The sequence below is a fragment of the Saccopteryx leptura genome, chromosome 10 (genome assembly GCF_036850995.1).
Source record: "Saccopteryx leptura isolate mSacLep1 chromosome 10, mSacLep1_pri_phased_curated, whole genome shotgun sequence".
In the NCBI taxonomy this organism is placed as follows: domain Eukaryota; kingdom Metazoa; phylum Chordata; class Mammalia; order Chiroptera; family Emballonuridae; genus Saccopteryx; species Saccopteryx leptura.
This window is the reverse complement of record NC_089512.1, coordinates 39,752,695-39,773,110: the sequence shown is the minus strand read 5'-3', so window position 1 is coordinate 39,773,110 and position 20,416 is coordinate 39,752,695. Positions and strand designations below refer to the sequence as shown.

Here is a 20,416-nt window from a genome sequence, read left to right as displayed (position 1 = left end):
CATGGTAATGTGAACGTCTCTTTGAGGTTGTTTCAATTCTTTTGGGTTATACACCCAGAAGTGGCATTGCTGTTTCTATTTTTAATTTATTGAGGAACATTCCATACTATTTTCCATAGTGGCTGTACCATTTCACATTACCATAAACAGTGCACAAGTATCCCAGTTTCTCCACATCCTCATAAACAGTTGCTTTCTGCTTAAAAACCAAACAAAAAACTCCCACCATAATGAGTGTGAGGTGGTATCTCCTTATGGGTTTGATTTGCATTCCCCTACTTGTTTTGTGATATCGAACACCTTTGCATATGCTTGTTAGACATTTTATCTTCTTCGGAGAAGTGCCCATTCATATTCAAGTCATTTGCCTGTTTTAAAATCAGGTTATTTGTTTATTGCTGTTGTTATTGAATCATAAGAGTTCTTTATATACTCCAGATATTAATACCTAATCAGATATTTTTTTTATTCTATAGACTGCATTTCACTGTGTTGACTGCTTCCTTTGCTATGCAGTTTTAAAATTTAATATAGTCCCATTTGTTTTTGTTGCTTGTGCTTCTTGTACCATGTCCATGAAATCACTGCCAAATCCAGTGTCATGAAGCTCTTCCCCTATGTATTCTCTAGGATTTTATAATTTCAGGTTTCATTTTAGGTCTTTAATCCATTTTGTTACTTTTTGTATACAGTATGAGTCTAACTTATTTCTTTTTTTTAATTGAATTTATTGTGTTTACATAGATTCTAGTGTTGCCCCGAATGCATGCCCCTCCCCCCATATTGCCCTCAACATCTCCCTTGCCCCTCCCCACAGCGCCCTCCCCCTTTCCTTCAGCTTTATCCCATCCTATCATCCCCTTTCCCTCTGGTCCCTTTGATCTCTCCTGTGTCTCAATTCCGTTCCTCAGTTCACATTGTTCACTGGATTCCTCAAACGAGTGAAGTCATATGATATTTTTCTTTCTCTGCCTGGCTTATTTCACTTAACATAATAGTTTCCATGTCCATCCACGTTGTCGCAAAAGGTAAGATTTCCTTCTTTTTCATGGCCCCACAGTATTCTATTGTATATATGTACCACTGCTTTTTAATCCACTCGTCCACTGACGGACACTTGCGCTGTTTCCAGATCTTCGCTATTGTGAACAATGCTGCCATAAACATGGGAGTACATTTCTCCTTTTGAAACAGTGATATAGTGTTCTTGGGGTATATTCCTAAAAGTGGGATAGCTGGGTCAAAAGGCAGTTCAATTTTTAATTTTTTAAGGAATCTCCATACTGTTTTCCACAGTGGCTACACCAGTCTGCATTCCCACCAGCAGTGCAGGAGGGTACCCTTTCTCCACATCCTCGCCAGCACTTATTCTGTGTTGTTTTGTTGATGAGCGCCATTCTGACTGGTGTGAGGTGATATCACATTGTGGTTTTAATTTGCATTTCTCTAATGATCAGTGATGTTGAGCATTTTTTCATATGCCTATTGGTCATCTGTATGTCCTCTTTGGAGAAATGTCTATTCATTTCTTTCGCCTGTTTTTTGATTGGATTGTCTTCCTGGTGTTGAGTTTTACAAGTTCTTTATAAATTTTGGTTATTAACCCCTTATCAGACGTATTGTTGAATATGTTCTCCCATTGTGTACAATAGTTTGTCTTTTTATTCTGTTCTTATTGTCTTTAGCTGTGCAAAAGCCTTTTAGTTTGATATAGTACCATTTGTTTATCCTGTCTTTTATTTCACTTGCCTGTGGAGATAAATCAGCAAATATATTGCTGTGAGAGATGTCAGAGAGCTTACTGCCTATGTTTTCTTCTAAGATGATTATGGTTTCACAACTTACATTTAAGTCTTTTATCTATTTTGAGTTTATTTTTGTGAATGGTGTAAGTTGGTGGTCTAGTTTCATTTTTTTGCAGGTAGCTGTCCAATTTTCCCAACACCATTTGTTGAAGAGGCTGTCATTACTCCATTGTATGCTCTTACCTCCTTTGTCAAATATCAGTTGTCCATAAAGGTGTGGGTTTATTTCTGTGTTCTCTGTTCTGTTCCATTGAACAGCTTGGTACTGGCCTGTTCTTATGCCAGTACCAAGCTGTTTTGAGTACAATGGCCTTGTATTATAACTTGATATAAGGAAGTGTGATACCTCCCACTTTATTCTTCCTTTTCAAGATTGCTGAGGCTACTTGTGTTCTTTTTTTGGTTCCATATAAATTTTTGGAATATGTGTTCTATATCTTTAAAGTAAGTCATTGGTATTTTAATTGGTATTGCATTGAATTTATAAATTGCTTTGGGTAATATAGACATTTTAATGATGTTTATTCTTCCTAACCATGAGCACGGTATATGCTTCCACTTGTTTGTATCTTCCTTGTTTCTTTTATCAATGTTTTATAATTTTCTGAGTACAAGTCTTTAATCTCCTTGGTTAAATTTACCCCTAGATACGTTATTTTTTTGGTTGCAATAGTGAAGGGAATTGTTTTCTTAATTTCTCTTTCAGATCGTTCATTGTTGGTGTATAAAAATGCCTCTATTTTCTAAATATTAATTTTATATCCTGCCACCTTGCTGAATTCATTTATCAGGTCCAGTAGTTTTTTGACTGAGACTTTAGGGTGTTCTATATACAACATCATATCATCTGCAAATAATGGTAGTTTTACTTCTTCTTTTCCAATTTGAATGCTTTTTATTTCTTTTTCTTGTCTGATTGCTGTGGCTAGGACTTCCAGGACTATGTTGAATAAGAGTGGTGGAAGAGGGCACCCCTGCCTTGTTCCTGATCTTAAGGGGATTGCTTTTAATTTTTACCCATTGAGTATGATGTTGGCTGTGTGTTTGTCATAGATGGCTTTTATCATATTGAGGTATGTTCCTGTATTCCCACTTTGCTGAGCGTTTTGATCATGAATGGGTGCTGGATTTATCAAATGCCTTTTCTGCATCTATTGGTATTATCATGTGGTTTTTCTCCTTTCTTTTGTTTATGTGATGAATCACATTGATTGATTTGCAAATATTGTACCAGCCTTGCCTCCCCAGAATAAATCCCACTTGATCATAATGTATATTTTTTCATGTATTGCTGGATCTGGTTTGCTAATATTTTGTTGAGAATTTTAGCATCTAAATTCATCAGGGATATTGGCCTATAATTTTTTTTCTTTGTATTGTCTTTGCCTGGTTTTGGAATCAAAATTATGCTCACCACGTAAAAGGAGCTTGAAAGTCTTCTCTCTCCTTGAATTTTTTGAAATAGCTTGAGAAGGATCGGAGTCCCACTTTGAATATTTGGTAGAATTTGCCTGTGAAGCCATCAGGCCCAGGGCTTTTGTTTGCTGGGAGTTTTTTGATAACTGTTTCGATCTCATTTGTTGTAATCGGTCTGTTTAGGTTTTCTGATTCTTCCAGATTGATTTTTGAAAGATTATATGTTTCAAGGAATTTTTCCATTTCACCTAGGTTGTCTAATTTTTTGGCATACAGTTCTTCATAGTATTTTCTTACAATCCTTTGTATTTCTGCTGTGTCAGTTGTTATTTCTCCACATTCATTTCTAATTTTACTTATTTGAGTCTCTCTCTTTTTTTCTTGGTGAATCTGGTTAAAGGTTAATCAATCTTGTTTACCTTGTCAAAGAACCAACTCTTGGTTTCATTGATCCTCTGTATTGCTTTTTTTAGCCTCTATGTCATTTATTTCCGCTCTAATCTTTATTATTCCCTTCCTTCTACTTCCTCTGTGCTTTACTTGCTGTTCTTTTTCTAGTTCTTTTAGATGCAGGGTAAAGTTGTTTATTTGAGCTTTTTCTAGTTTCTTAAAGTATGCCTGTATTTCCATGAACTTCCTTCTCCACACTGCCTTTGCTGTGTCCCATAAATTTTGAGTTGTTGTATGTTCATTTTTATTTGTTTCAAGAAATTTTTTTATTTCTTCCTTGATCTCATTGTTAACCCATTCATTATTTAATTACATGCTATTTAGTTTCCAAGTGTTTTTCAGTTTTTCTATTGTAGTTGATTTCTAGTTTCATGCCATTTTGATCTGAGAAGATACTTGATATGATTTCAATCTTCTTAAATTTGAGACTCGTTTTGTGTCCTAATATGTGGTCTATCTTAGAGAATAAACCATGAGCACTTTAAAAGAATGTATATTCTGCTGCTTTAGGGTAAAAGGTTCTGAAGATATCAATTAAATCCAGTTGATCTAGTGTGTCATTTAAGGCTGCTGTTTCTTTGTTAATTTTCTTTCTTGAGGATCTATTCAGTGATGTTAGTGGGGTATTGAAATCCCCTACTATTATAGTATTGCTGTTGATTTCGCCCTTAATGTCCATCAAAATATGCTTTATACATTTAAGTGCTCCTATATTAGGTTCACAGATATTTATAATGGTTATATCTTCCTGTTAGATTGCTCTGTTTATCATTATGTAGTGACCTTCTTTATCCCTTACTATAGCCTTTGTTTTAAAGTCTATTTTTTTAGATATAAGTATTGCTACTCCAGCTTTTTTTTCATTTCTATTTGCATAAAATGCTTTTTTCCATCCTTTTACTTTCAGTTTATGTGTATCTTTTGTTTAGAGGTGTGTCTCCTGTAGACAGCATATGTACGGGTCCTGTTTTCTTATCCATACAGCTACCCTATGTCTTTTTTTTTTTGTATTTTCCTGAAGCTAGAAACGGGGAGAGACAGTCTGACAGACTCCCGCATGAGCCCGACCGGGATCCACCCGGCACGCCCACCAAGGGCGACGCTCTGCCCACCAGGGGGCAATGCACTGCCCCTCCGGGGCATCGCTCTGTTGCGACCAGAGCCACTCTAGCGCCTGGGGCAGAGGCCAAGGAGCCATCCCCAGCGCCTGGGCCATCTTTGCTCCAATGGAGCCTCGGCTGCAGGAAGGGAAGAGAGAGACAGAGAGGAAGGAGAGGGGTAGGGGTGGAGAAACAGATGGGCGCTTTTCCTGTGTGCCCTGGCTGGGAATCGAACCCGGGACTTCTGCATGCCAGGCCGATGCTCTACCACTGAGCCAACTGGCCTTGGCCTACCCTATGTCTTTTGATTGGAGCATTTAATCCATTTACATTTAAGGTTATTATTGATATGTAGTTGTTTATTGTCATTTTATTCTTAAATCGACATTCCTCTTTACTAGATTCCAACCCCCCTTTTGTTCTGTTTACAACAAGCTCCTTAACATTTCTTGCAGCATTGGTTTGGTTGTAATGAATTCCTTGAGTTTTTTTTTTTTTTTTGTCTGGGAAGCTTTTTATTTCTCCTTCAATTTTAAGTAATAGTTTGCTGGATAAAGAAATCTTGGTTGTAGGCTCTTGTTCTACATTACTTTGAATATTTCTTGCCATTCCCTTCTGGCCTCATGTGTTTCTGTTGAAAAGTTGAATGTCATCCTTATTGGGGTTCCTTTGTAGGTGATTAACTGCTTTTCTCTTGCAGCTTTTAGTATTCTTTCTTTATCTCTTAGCTTTGGTATTTTAATTATGATGTGTCTTCGTGTAGGTCTCTTTGGGTTCATTTTTAATGGGATTCTGTGCTTCTTGAACTTGTGTGACCTTTTCCTCCATCAATTTAGGGAAGTTTTCAGCTATGATTTCTTCAGTCAAGTTCTCTATCCCTTGTTCTTTCTCTTCTCCTTCAGGAACCCTCATTATTGGAATGTTGTTTCTCTTCATGTTGTAACAGAGCTCTTTTAGAATTTCCTCAGACTTTTTGATCCTCTTTTCTTTTTGCTGTTCTGCTTCCATGCTTTCCTCTAAATTGCTGATTTTATCCTCTGCTTCATCCAGCCTGCTTTTAATTTCTTCTAGTGTAGTCTTCATTTCTGATATTGTGTTTGTCATTTATGTCTGATTCTATTTTATGATTTCAATGTCCTTTTTGATGCCTGATATCTCTTTGTTTAGGTGCTCAGTTTGTCCATCTATTGTTGCTCTAAGATCCTTGAGCATCCTAACAATCATTATTCTAAACTCTGCATCTGGTATCTTGGTTAGTTCCATCTCATTCAGTTCTTTTTCTGGGGATTTCTCTTGTTGATTCATTTGAATTGCATTTCTCTATCTTCCCATTTTGTCTCTGTATAGACTGCTCCTTTAGATGTGTTGTTTGTGTAGCTAGCTCTATATAGGGTTGGTGTTGTCTTCCTCCAGCTTTCAGTTGTGTTGTTTCTAGATCTTCTTGGGTTGGCTTCAGCTGTTTGTATTCCTCTGTGGGCTACTTGTCTGCTGCTACTGCTCTTTTTGCTGTTTGTGACAGTGTTTTCTATACCTTAGCTGGGTCAGGTGTGAGGAGCCTTTCCTTAAGATACCACTCTAAATGGGGTTATTAGGTCCTGAGCTGACGCTCTCCGTATCTGGCCACTGAATGTACCAGCACTGGACCTCCCTGGCCGGAACTTGGGCAGATCAGTGGGGGGGGGGGGGTGTCACTGCTTTTGACTGGCCCTTAGCAACCTTCTTGGAGCTACAAGCGATCTAGAATTTGTGGCTGCCTCTGTTGGGCCCCGATGCCATTATAAATAGCTGCACTCTTAGGCTGGCTTTTATCTACTTTTGGCTAGTGTGTGTGGCCTCTCTGTTGCTGAAGTATGGTCTTTCCACCAGCCCCCCCCCATTGCCTCCGCCTCCTCCAGCACTCAAGCACTGGTGCAGGCTCAATGACTGTAACTCTGGCTGTTCTGTGGGTACGGGGAGACTCCTCGCCTTGCTGGTCTTTGCCCCCTGGTGTCACTGTGTGGGCCATCTGGCTCCACTCCCTGTGGGCACATGGGCTGCCTCTCTGGTCTCTGCCCCCCTGTGGGCACGCTGGATGCCTCACCCCACTGGGGTCCGCCCCATGCCTGCACAGGAGATGCCTCTCCTGCAGGGTTCCACCACCCATGGGCATATGGGAGGCCTCTCTGGGCTCCACTCCCTGCCGTTGCCGCCTGCAGACTGCCTCACTGGGCTCTGCCCCTGTCCGCTGTGCGGGCCAAGCACCGCAGCCACCTCCACAGGTGGGCCCTCCCAGCCTTCAATGGGTACTCAGCAGGTTGGGGGGCTGTGTAGCCCAGACCTTACACTCAAAACCTGTGTCCCTGATGCACCCCCTGTTTCTAAGTGTCTCTCTGCACTGACTGCAGCAGGAGAGCCTCTGGTGGGTGGGGTAATTGCTTCCCTTTGCTGGCTTGGTTCTCCCGGGAAAAATGTCCACTTAAGGTTTGGGGAGTGACCCAGTACAGGGGTCAGGGTGGCTGTCACCCACAGTCTCTCCCTGTGCCCCCGAGACTACACTCTTCTCTTGCAACTCCAGTCCTCTCAGCACTCCACACTCCCGGAGCTCCGGGTAAATGGCTGTGAATGAGATTTTCTACACGGTTCCTTTAAGACAAAGCTTGGATCTGAGAGTTCTGTCTCCCTCTGGCAAACAGTAACCCGGCTCTTCTTTCAGGTAAATAGTGTACATATGCCTCCTCTAGTCTCTGGGGCTCCAGACTGGGGTTCTGGTTCTGTGGCTGATGACCCACAACTCTCTGAGCAACCCACCCTGCCATGAGAGACCCTCCAGGCCACCTCTCACTCCTGGGAGTGGGGAGGCCCTTTCCTCATCTCTGCCTTTCCTACCAGCACAGTGTGGTTCCTTTGGCAATGCTTGGTTATAGATTCCTCTTAGTTTAGTCTAAAGTTGGTTTTTCAGGATGATTTTTCCTAAGTTAAGTTGTAATCCACTTTGGTTCTGGGAGGTAGGAGTTGTAACGTCTGCCTACTCTGTCTGCCTACTCCTTTGCCATTTTCCCCTCAGGCCATTATCTCTTAAAATAAATTTTCTGTTTTCTTGTAATGCAAATCCAGCACTCCAGCTGCCATTCTGGGACTTCTCTTCACTGCTTCTCTGGATTGAATCCACATTTTCCTGGATCTCATGCATTCCTCTTTCTTGGTTTACTTAATTTGTTTCAGTATATATTCAAGTACAATATTCCCCTCATCTGCAAGGGACATGTTCCAAGAGCCCCAGCAGATGCCTGAAACCATGGACAGTAGCAAACCCTAGATATACCATTGTTTTTTCCTAAATATATATACCTATAATAAAGTTTAATTTAGAAATCAGGCACAGTAAAAGATTAACAACAATTATAATAATATAATGTAATAAAAGTTATGTGAATGGCTTGGGGCCATATTTAAGTAAAATAAGGGTTACATAAAAACAAGCACTGTGATACCATGATAGTTGATCTGATAACCAGGATGGCTACTATGAGATAAGAAACCTCCTTTTTACTAAGAGGCTTAAAAGGCATTTTATGATTTAGGCCAAGCGTTCAGAGAGATTTTGTAAATATGATTTTTATACTTGTGTGTGATTTACACCAGCTCAAGATGGACGATCGCATTCCGCTTTAGTAAGGGCTGTTATACTGTAAATGGAGATGTTTTCGTACTAGAAGGTTTTGAAAGTAAGGAGGAAGGAGACTTGGACCCCCCTCTCTTCCCCATACCTGTGAGGAAGAAGGTAAACAGCCAGGAATGCAGGAGGGGGAAGGGAGATTTGAGTAGCCCTTTCCTCTCCTCTTTCTTTCTCCTTAATAGGCGATTTACAAATGCTTATTCTCTGACATCATGTAAGCCCCATCCCATCCTAAAATCGTGTGATTGACGTATGTACGTCTAGACAAAGGAATCACAAAATCCATGTATGTGAACTTGTGTTCTGTAAAGGGTATATAAGATGTAAGAAATTTTATTTCAGAGAGCATGTGTCTTTGGAGCCACAGGTCCCACGTGCTCCATGGGCTTTAAAATCCTCTTTTTCCTCTTATACAGTTGTCTGAGTGTCTATCCTCCATTGGGTTGCTTTCCTGCAACAACTAAGTGACTAATGGGCAAACAGCATATACAGTATGGATATGCTGGTCAAAGGGATATGTCCAAGGCAGGATGGCACAAAATTTCATCACACTACTAAGAATGACTTGCAATTTAATATTTATGAATTGTTATTTTCTGGAATTTTCCATTTAGTATTTTCAGACTGTGGTTGAGCATAGCTAAATGAATCTTTGGAAAGCAAAACAGCAAATAAGGAGGGGAACTACTGTTACTTTCTAAGAAAATAGGAACTAGACTTTCTGAGTTTTTAAATGTCTTCATTCTAACCCCCATTCAATTGATAGCTTGGCAGGACAGATATCAGAGTTCAAATCCATTTTCCCAGAGTTGCCAATGAGAGGAATCCATACCAATTCTTATTCCTATTAAGGTGATCTTTTTTTTCCTCTCTGGAAGCTTTCAGTATCTTCTCTTCATTGTTGTTTTTCTAAAATTTCAAGGACATGTTTATGTATGTCTTTTTTTATTCCTTGTGCTTGGCACTGAGAAATTTCAACCAAAAGACTTGTGTTCTTTATTTGATTCTGTGGGCAGTGACTACAAGGAGCAGGAGAGGCTGGGGGGGGGGGGGCGGGCGGGGTTGTATTCTGTTTTTGATAAGCTACTGTTTTCACAGGTGTGTCGTGTTTCCCCCAAAGACAAACACAGGAATTCCAAGGATTCCCACCTGGGTATCTGCTCTGTGGACCCACCAGATCATCCTAATCTGTTGAAATCTCTCCATCCTACATGGATGATTCTGTATTATTTTTTGACAAATTCCTATTCTCTACATTTCCCCTTCTTTCTTTGCAAACTCCAGCTAGTCAGATGTTGAAATTCTTGAATTGGTCTTGTCTCTTCCGCCAGTCTCTGCTTCTCTCCATGTGTGTGCACATGCATGCATATGCCTGCCAGAGATATCCTTAACTTTAGTTTCCAGGTTTTATGTTGAAATTCTTAAATTTGGTACCTATGTTTTAAAATTTTAAAAGCTCTTTTTTGTGGGTTCTCTCTGAATATAGTAATTATTTTAAAAAAGATTTTAATTTATAGGACAGTGTTAGATTTACACAAAAACTGAGAACAGTAGAGTTCCCATATACTGTATACCCAGTTTTCCCTATTATTAATATCTTACACATTAGCATTAGTTATAATTAATAAACCAATATTGATGTATTATTACTATTATTAAAGGCCACATTTTATTCACATTTCTTTAGTTTTTTTTTTCAAAATCATTCTTTTTTCTAATTGATTTTTTTTTATAAATTTTATTTTTATTTTATTTATTCATTTTTAGAGAGGAGAGAGAGAGAGAGAGAGAGACAGAAAGGGAGAGAGAGGAGAGAGAGAAGGGGGGAGGAGCTGGAAGCATCAACTCCCATATGTGCCTTGACCAGGCAAGCCCAGGGTTTCGAACCGGCGACCTCAGCATTTCCAGGTCAACGCTTTATCCACTGCGCCACCACAGGTCAGGCTTTAGTTTTTACGAAATGTCTTTTATCTGTGCCAGTATTGCATATTACATTTAGTTGTCATGCTTCCTTAGACTCCTTATAGCTGTAAAAGTTTCTTAGACTTTGCTTGTTTTGATGACCTTGACAGTTTTGAGGAGTACTGGTCTGATACCATCTAGGATGTTCCTCTATTGGAATGTGTCTTAACATGCTTTATTCTTTGTCAGTTCGTTTATGTTTGTGAGTACATGCCATGCTATACTTTATATTTGGGATCCAGGTAAGGAGCAACTAGTTGACTGTTCTGTATACCAATCTTCAGTGAATCCTGTCTAACACTTCTCATTAGATCTGCTAACTGTGAGTTACAGCCTCTCTGGGATCCTAATGAGCAACATAAAGCAGAGGAGATCACACACCGCCCCTCATTCTGGGCTGCGGGCTCCTTACCCTGCTTCTGCCTTCTATCTTCAGGAAATACTGCAAATTCCTATACACTGATTTTTTTCTCTTCTGTTCTACTCTACCATCCCCTTCATTTTCATAGGTTATTCCTCTTAAATTTCTATATTTTAACTTTAGATGATTTTGAGAAAAAAATAGGAGAATTTATCTATTCATGTTACCTTTTATCAGAAGACTCCACAAGTCCACTTCTTAAATAAAAATAAAATTTCTCCTTAGATTTAAGGAAATATAAATGTCCACTAACTCATAATTATAGCTCTGTTGTTATTTGTTTGTAATTCTCTTGGTATAGATTTAATTTATATCCCTGTCATAGTTTTTATTAAAGCTTCTGATAAAACATGGTCAAGCAGGGAAAAGAACTCACCCATATGAATTGTTTATGAAGCGACTATAAGTAGAGTCATAGGCAGGCGAAAGGAGCAGACAAGGGAATAGTGAGGCACAGGGGATGAGCAACAGAATGATACTGTTGTCATCCTAGAAGCAAAAGGACAAGAGGAGGAATAGAGTTTTGGGAGCCCACAGGCTCTAGAATTACGGAGAAGAGGCTATTCAGCAGAAGCTGTATTATAGAGAGAGAACTATGCTGAAGCAGAGAGTGGGGGAAAATGCCAACTGCTCTCTTCTCCCATCTCCTGGCCTCCTGCGCTTTGGCCAGACCCATTCAGACCCAAGTCAGCAAAGGGGACCCAAAAGGTGCAGTTTATAGGGTTAGAGCCAGGTTAAGAATAAAGCAAGGGGATAAAAGTAAGAGGTGGATAGAGAACTGGTATCAGAACAAAATATTTTTATTAGGAATATTGTTTTAATATTGAATATTAGCAATTTTACAAAACATAAATGGGAATACATAATGTGGGATATTATTTTGTATAATGGTCTTGATTAAATGTAAAAAACTATTAAGAATCCTCCTTCTCGGCCTGACCTGCGGTGGCGCAGTGGATAAAGCGTCAACCTGGAAATGCTGAGGTCACCGGTTCGAAACCCTGGGCTTGCCTGGTCAAGGCACATATGGGAGTTGATGCTTCCAGCTCCTCCCCCTTCTCTCTCTCTCTCCTCTCTCTCCCTCTCTGTCTTTCCCTCTCTCTCTCCTCTCTAAAAATGAATAAATTAAAAAATATATATAAAAAAGAAAAAGAAAAAAAAAAGAATCCTCCTTCTCATAAGCACTTCTTTAAGGGAAACAAAAACATGTAGCAGATGAGTTTAATAATAATCAAGGCCACCATGCAAATTAAGAGAAGCTCAAAGACCCTGAACATAAATCATAACCAAACTCTATATTCTTTTTCTTTTTCTTTTTCTTTTTTTTTTTTTTTTTGTGAGAGGGACAGACAGAAAGAGAGAGAGATGAAAAGCATCAACTTACAGTTGTGGCACCTTAGTTGCTCATTGATTGCTTCTCATATTTGCCTTGACCAGGGGGCTCCAGCCAGCAACCTTGGGCTTCAAGCCAGCAACCATGGTATCATTTGGATGAAACCATCCTCAAGCCAGTGACTCTCTGCTCAAGCTAGTGAGCTAGTGCACAAGCCAGTAACCTCAGGTTTCGAACCTGGGACCTTAGTGTCCCAGGTTAACGCTCTATCCACTGTGCCACCACTGGTCAGGCAAACTGTGTATTCTGAACATGAAAATTCTAAAAATCGAAGTCATACGGTGTTAGAAGTCATGACAGAGGTTACCTTAGGGTGGCTGTGACTAGGCTGGAGCCTGAGGAGCTCTAGGGTACTGCTGATGTTGTTCCTGATATGGTGTAAGCTATACAGATGTGCTCATGTTATGAAAACTCACTGATTGGTGTACTTGTGATTTGTGTGTATAAAAACTATGGCAATATATTTTTCTGCTCTTCTTTAGACATCTTTACTAACAGTCAACAAGAATTATCAGAACTAAAACAATGATGTGCATTCAACAGAAATGAAAGGAAGCCTTTAGCTTCAAGGAACTTATGATCTGCTTAGGAAAACTGAATATTTAGACATTAAATTAAGACTATTAACAAGCAATATATGAAGAATGCTATAGTAAAAACAGATCCAATATTGGCATGTAACTAATTCTCATCAGAAGGCCTAGAAATAAACACTCCCAAAGCGGGCTCTTTCTGTTGGAGACTTCTCTTTAACCTTATTGGGCAAATGCCTGGTTACAGAGGTGCTTCAGTGACTGCTGTGGGTGGCCAAGGGAGGGCTGAGCGGCTCCTCTCTTCTGCTTCATTGGGAGAGCTCTGTTTTGTCTGTTTTATACTATGGATCCTGTGTTAATTTTCATTTAACAAAAAGATTTTGCTACTAAAACAAGCTTGAAAACCACTCTCCCAGAAATCGGACCTCTAGATTTGTCTATTTCAATAGACATATATTACAGTTGAAAAAAATTTTAAAAACCTTTTAAACTCTACAAATAAAACTCATTTTAAAAAGGAAATGAAAATTACCTGAAGTAAAGGGATGAAGTCCTCCTGCTCTAGAGAGCTGCAGCTGGGCTTTGCAAGAAGACAGACAAACTTAGAGGCATCATCATTATGATTATTCAGCAACCTATGAAAGAAACAACTGTTCAGGAAGACTGGCTACAGTGAACAATGACTTCAACACAGCAGCTGGTAATCTGAGTCTCAGCTGAAAGCCATTTAAATTAAGAATCAAATGCTCTCAATGATTAAGAAAAGGGAATTTTTCCATGCTCCTGATTTTGTCAAAGGAACATCTAAATAAGAGCTCAATAACAAGGTGGTGTATTATTTTTGTAGAATGTATCTGGGGCTGAGACCACAGAGTCAACTGCACTAATGCACATAACAATACACCTGCAGGAGAATGTCCATTCAGGCTTAGCACAGAACGCCTGGACCAGAAGTCTAGAGCTGCCCATCAGTCAGAGGGACCACCATGCACCACATGAGACATAATCTGTTTGCCCAGACGGACAGACATATTCAGGGCCAACCTGACAGGGGGCTTTTAAAATTAGACTTTGAAGAATCAGGCTTAAAAAAAAAAAGGCATAGTAAGGCTTTGAGCTCCAACAATTCTGCACATCCAACTAATTGCTGGACATTCCCATTTGGATTTTATACTCTAACAGTGGAGTCAAAATATCAAAAACAAAACTTAAAACCTTCCTCTCAAAGTGAGTCCTTTTCATGGGTGACTATTTTTGTTAATGGCGATACCATCCTGAGTTATCTGGGCTTGAAATTTTGAAGTCATTTTAGACTTATTTCTCATCCTTATTATTATATTAGTCACCAAATTTTTTTGTTTTCCTTCCTTAATTACTTACTGAATGCTGACTGTGTGTCAGGTATGGGGTCTGGCTTTGAGAATACTGGGATACAAAGAAAATACAATACAGTTTTGTGCCCTGTGAGCTTATAGTCTAGGGCGAGAGCTACACCAGAAAGGTTATACTCTGATGAGACAGCGTGAGAGAATATGCACAGGGTGTCATACAAGGACCCAGGAAGGCTAATGAGATTTCATTAAAGGGGGAAGTAGGAAAGAAGGCTGTTGTGGGTCAGGAGGGTCACATGTACAAATGCCTGGTGTGAGAGTGCACGGAATATCTGGGTGGTAAGTGAAGGGGCATGAGCATGTAGGACAGAATCCTGGAGTCCCCTTTTATGTTAGATCAAGATGCCTGGGCTTTAGCCTACTCCACAGAAGAATTTTAATTTGGACAGTAATATGGACCAGATGTGTCTTTCAGAAACATCAAGCAAAAATTTATCCAAGGGCCTGAGCATGGATACTGGCAATGGGAAATAGAGAGAAGGAGGCAAATGTGGTTGAAATGAAAGTACGTAGTAGTTGATACGTGTGTGTAGAGCATGGGGGGAAGGGGTGAAAGGGGGAAGTCCGACGACTCCTAGGTTCCAGCTTGGATCACTATGTGCTTGGGATAGAGGATGAGAATACAGGAGACCTGATGAATATTCTCTCAGAATGTTTTAGGCAACCACTCCTTCCTTCCTATTTCCATTGCAACATTCAGTCCAGTGTTTTACTTCATGCTAGAATAAAAAGAGTGTCATAAAAGTCTTCACTGTTCATTCAATCTTATATTGACAATTCTCCATACTAAAGCATCCTTTGATTATATAATTCCCCTTCTCAAAAGTGTTCAGTAGCCCTCTACCATGAGTGGCTTTAAATGCCCAAGTTGATATTTAAGGCCCTCTGTAACTGGGCTGGAGCCTGCCTATACCTATCTTACTACTTTGCTAAATGAAACTTATACTCCAGGCTGCTGGCCTGACCCACTACTCTCTGAGTGTTTCCTGTGCATTCTTGCCTCTGTGCCATTTCTCATACTGTTCCACTCTCCTAGAATACTACCCCTCCCAACTTGGCTAGCTGAATGCTGGCTATTCTTTAAGGTCCAGTGAATAACCTACCTCTTCCAAAATGCCTTCTCATATAACTAAATTCTTTAGTGACCTCTGTACTATTTAATTTACATGTATGATACACACCACTGTACGATTAGCTGTCTTTGAGCTCTCTGGCACCTAAAGGGCAAGCAGTTATAGTTATTTTCTTCTTTAGCACCTAACACAGCAACTTTCACAAAGAAGATTCCCCAAAAATGTGATCTAACAGATGTATGTACTTAACTGACTTTATCTGTTACTATTAAAGCTACATGTGGTACTTATATTTATCCTCCTTATCATTCTTCAGCATGCTCAAGTCCCCCAAAGTTAAAGAGATCTACCTTTCACAAAAAGATTAGTGCAGTAGGTGCTGACAGGAACCACCTCTTAGGACTGGAAAATGGTAGGATTATCACAACAAAAAGGCAGCGAGGGCTTTGAAAAGGAGTACTTTATAAAGAAAGGATAGCACTACTCAAAATCCACAGATATGACAGACGGGAGGTACTCTGAAAAGGGAAAAGTCAAATCAGGTATGGTCTTTGCTTTTAGAAACAGGTAAATACAAAGAAAAGCTGATAATGATTTTCAGCCAATGCTAGTGGCTGGTGGGCTCTATCTGAAAGGAGAGAGGAGATGACAAAAGTCGTGAAGCTGGAGAAAGAAGGTAAACACAGCTATTCCAACCTTCTACAGCTCTTAAGATAAAGTATTGTTTTCTTAATGGACAAATGACATGTTTACATAAAAGGTAAGAGAAAGTAAAGCATAAAAAATCTGGAACAATATTACTGACTCCACTTAAGAGGACCTATGTCACAGAGCTGGTAAATCTAGGACCTCAAACAAAAAAACTGTGGAGTAATGTCTTTTCCCAAAATGTCCTCACTCTAAGAAAAACAAGTCAGAGTAGAAATAGGAAACGGACACTAGAGTAGGAAAAATAGGGCAGAGGCAGGGGAACAAGAGCCTGTTAGGTGTTATTCCACAAACCACCTGGAGGGGGCTAGGGAGCATCCACCAGAGAAGCATTGGGACAGAAGGGAAACTATTTCCTGTTATGCTGTGACTTTGTATTTGACTCCCCTCCACAAACTATATAGAGCCTATTATTGGAAATCAGCACACATGGGTGTATGTCAATATGCTTTAATTTTGTATCATTATCTGCTAGTTATTTTTGGTAGTTGGACATTTAAAATATTGTACTTTGGTATAAACTGCTTTATGGAAAGGGTAAAATTCGTAAAAAACATATATACAAAAATAAACATGTCTTTTTCAAGGTCAGTGTGATAACTCAAACCATCATGCTTAGTTGCTTAATCTCCCAAAATAACCATACTTGGGGTCTCCCCTAAAGCCTCTCTCTGGCTTTTAAAAGGCATTTAAAGAGCTCATAGAAGAGCTCCCACTAGAGGGCACAACAATCATTTTATATCTGGCCAGAAGATAAAGCTTTACTGTAAACATACACTTATCACAGAATTTTTATTTTTTATTCAGTGACAGGAGGGGAGGCAGAGAGACAGACTTCCACATGCACCCTGACTGGGATACATTTGGAAAGCCCACTAGGGGGCAATGCTCTGCCCATCTGGGGTGCTGCTCTATTGTTCAGCAACCAAGCTCATCTCAGAGCCTGAGGCAGGGGCTTTGGAACCAGCCTCAGTGCCTGGGGCCAACTTGCTCCAATCGAGCCATGGCTGCAGGAGGGAGGGAGGGAGAGAGAGAGAGAGAGAGAGAGATGGAGGGAGAGAGAGAGGGAGAGAGAGAGGGAGAGAGAGAGGGAGAAATGAGAGGGGGAGTGGTGGAGAAGCAGACAGGCATTTCTCCTGTACGCCCTGACCAAGAATCAAACCTGGGACATCTACACATCAGGCCGATGCTCTATCATTAAACCAACCAGCCAAGGCCTACAGATTTTTTTTTATTCTTTTTCTTTTTTAATTCGGTGAGAGGGGGGGAGGCAGAGAGAGACTCCTGCATGCGCCCAAACTGGGATCCACCTGGCAAGCCCACTAGGTGGCGATGCTCTGCCCATCTGGGGCATTGCTCTACTGCTCAGCAACTGAGCTCTTCTTAGCACCTGAGGTGGAAGCCATGGAGCCATCCTCAGTGCCAGGGGCCAACTCACTCCAATCGAACCTTGGCTGTAGGAGAAGAGAGAGAGAGAGAGAGAAAGAGAAAGAAGGAGAGGGGTAGAGAAATAGATCGGTGCTTCTTCTGTGTGCCCTGATTGGCAGAATTTCTTTTAAGTGAAAATAGATAGGGTCAGTTGTGCATGCTTTTTAACCTCATAAATAGTTTCCTCCAGTTCCCAAAGTGAAGACTTGTGCTTCATGTTTCCCCCCACCCCTTTGCCTTTTGCAGAAATCTCTTTTCCCTAGAGATAAAATTAAAACAATTTTTTCAGTAAAGGAATATAGCTGTGTGGCTGCTGTTAATGCTCTAGCCACCAACATAAATGTCCATCTCATCTTAGTGACACAGTCTTAAGACCAAAAACCCCCCCAAACAACTGGCTGTTACTTTCCTCAATATTATGCAGTTAATTGCAAGTAAATCGACATGATACTAGTTTTTCTTTGCTACAGTTAACCTCAGGCTAACAAACACAGGTTCCTAAAATTGTCAAAATAATTGAACTGTAAATAGTTCCAGTCCTCTCTGGTTCTAATCTTTTACAGAATAGATTTTCTTTTCTTTCCTTTTTTTTCTTTTCCTTTCCTTTCTTTTTTTTTTTCTCTCTCTCTCTCTTTCCTTTCCTTTCCTTTTTTTTTTTTAACAATCTCTCAGCTTCCTCAGAGTTGTCTCTTCAACATAATTCTCACCTCTTGCTTTTTTCCCAGATTGTTAGATGTTTTTTTGCCAACACAGCTGAACTCAGTGGTTGACGTAGATATCTCTGACAAAATACCCCTATGTAATATCCCTATTTTTTCTACTCCTGATTCACACTCCAGCTGAGGTCTTTACGGGCCTGGTACCTATCGGGATGAAAAAAGCTAGCTGAATGAAAGCTATAATACCTACATATTTCAAGTTATTGAATTCTGCTGCTATCATATGCTGATTTAAAATAACAATAATAGTAATTAATAACAGACAATCAGACCACCCAGCTGAAGTCCTGGCTTTAATGGTGGGAAAAAGGGAGAGAATCCAAGCTGACCTCCCTACTGTACAGGCTCTAGGCCCTATTTTCTTCCCCCAGGTTTGGCCAGAAATATTCCAAGGGCAAATGCTAATTCCTTCGCTGATTACTTCTGGGTAATTTGTGTGTGTGTGTGTGTGTGTGTGTGTGTGTGTGTGTGTGTGTTGCTGTTTCTAGCCTCCAAGTAATTCCCTTTTAGGACTCTTATCCACATGTTAAAAAAATAAGAAGAAAAAAAAGGCATTTCTAGATATTATCCAGCAGTTTTCCATTTGCTGTAGGAGAGGTGAAATGGTGACGATGGCTCCAACTTTGGAGTGTCACTCTGATGGTGTATGAGGAATGACTTTCCTAGGGCCCTTTTAGTCCTTGGTAGTAGGACAACTTAGAACTACTCCCTATAACAAAGTGACTAAAATCCACATGGAAAACATGAATCATTTGTAACTTTTAGCTTTGGTGTGGTTCTTCAAATGAAGTTCATTAACTGATAGTCTTATATACCCTGATTATTTTAGTGCTGATGTAATACATAAAGAACCTGGTAAACTCAACTTGCTGCTAGATTTTAAAAAATAAGAATAAATTTATTAGGCTGACCAGGTGGTGGCACAGTGAATAGAGTGTCGACCTGGATGCTAAGGATCCAGGTTCAAAACCCCAGGGTCACATGCTCGAGAGTGGGCTCATCTGGCTTGAGCACAGAGTTGCCAGCTTGAGTGTGGGATTATGGACATGACCCCAAAGTCACTGGCTTGAAGCTCAAGGTTGCTAGGTTGAGCCCAAGGTCACTGGCTTGAGCAAGGGGTCACTCGCTCTGCTGTAGCCCCCCCCCCTAGGTCAAGGCATGTTATGAAAAAGCAATCAATGAACAACTAAAGCGCCACAATTACAAGTTGATGCTTGTTATCTCTCCCTTCCTGTCTGTCCATCTCTCTAACTCTGTCTTTCTCACTAAAAAAAAAAGAATACATTTATTAATCATCTACTATGTTTTTTTCCAAGTGAGAGAGGGAAGACAGAGAGACAGACTCTGGCATGTGCCCTGACGTGGATCCACCCGGCAAGCCCTCTATGGGGTGATACTCTGTCCATCCGGGGATGTTGCTCAGCAAGTGAGCCATTTTTTAGCATCTGAGGCCCCAAGGCTCCACAGAGTCTTGCTCAAACCAATCAAGCCATGGCTGTGGGAGGGGAAGAGAGAGAGTGAGAGAAGAGGGAGGGGAAAGGGTAGAGAAGCAGATGGCTGCTTCTCCCATGAGCCCTGACTGGGAATCAAACCTGGCAAATCCACATGCTGGGCTGACGCTCTACCACTAAACCATCTGGCCAGGGCCCACCTACTATGTTCTTAAGCATTATATTACTAAGGGCTTTTGGAGGCATGAAGGGATTATAAGGCATCTGTAAGATGAATTCTGCTGCTATTATATGTGGATTTTAAATAATAATAATGATGATGAAGATAGGTAAATAGCATTTCCCACAAGTTTATCAGGAAGGGTATCTAGCCCAGAAAAGGTGAGAAAAACATATAAAGAAAGCTGATCAGTTAAAAGAGGTAGAAAGAGCAAGCTGTGACATGCTCTTAAAATGTACAAATACAACCTTTAAAGGAGAAAACAGGGGAAAAAAAAGAAGAAAGCTGGGTTTGAATTCAAGAAAACCTGTCAAGATGTTAAAGTCAAGGAGTATCTTTTTTTCTTTTTTTTGTATTTTTCTGAAGCTAGAAACCTGGAGAGACAGTCAGACAGACTCCCGCATGCGCCCCACCGGGATCCACCCGGCACGCCCACCAGGGGGCGAAGCTCTGCCCACCAGGGGGCGATGCTCTGCCCCTCCGGGGCGTCGCTCTGCCGCGACCAGAGCCACTCTAGCGCCTGGGGCAGAGGCCAAGGAGCCATCCCCAGCGCCCGGGCCATCTTTGCTCCAATGGAGCCTTGGCTGCAGGAGGGGAAGAGAGAGACAGAGAGGAAGGAGAGGGGGAGGGGTGGAGAAGCAGATGGGCGCTTCTCCTGTGTGCCCTGGCCGGGAATCAAACCCGGGACTTC

The 20,416-nt window shown here is 40.7% G+C and overlaps 1 protein-coding gene across 6 annotated transcripts in view; it reads right to left on the bottom strand.

The window, feature by feature from the left end:
- The window catches only part of PPP2R3A (protein phosphatase 2 regulatory subunit B''alpha), a 255,934-nt gene that overhangs the window by 125,462 nt on the left and 110,056 nt on the right, over nt 1-20,416 (bottom strand). For all 6 annotated transcript variants that reach the window (XM_066352130.1, XM_066352128.1, XM_066352132.1 and 3 more), the window contains one exon: nt 13,268-13,370. In XM_066352130.1, the coding sequence (XP_066208227.1) occupies nt 13,268-13,370 (103 nt within the window). The remainder of the gene's footprint in view (nt 1-13,267; nt 13,371-20,416) is intronic.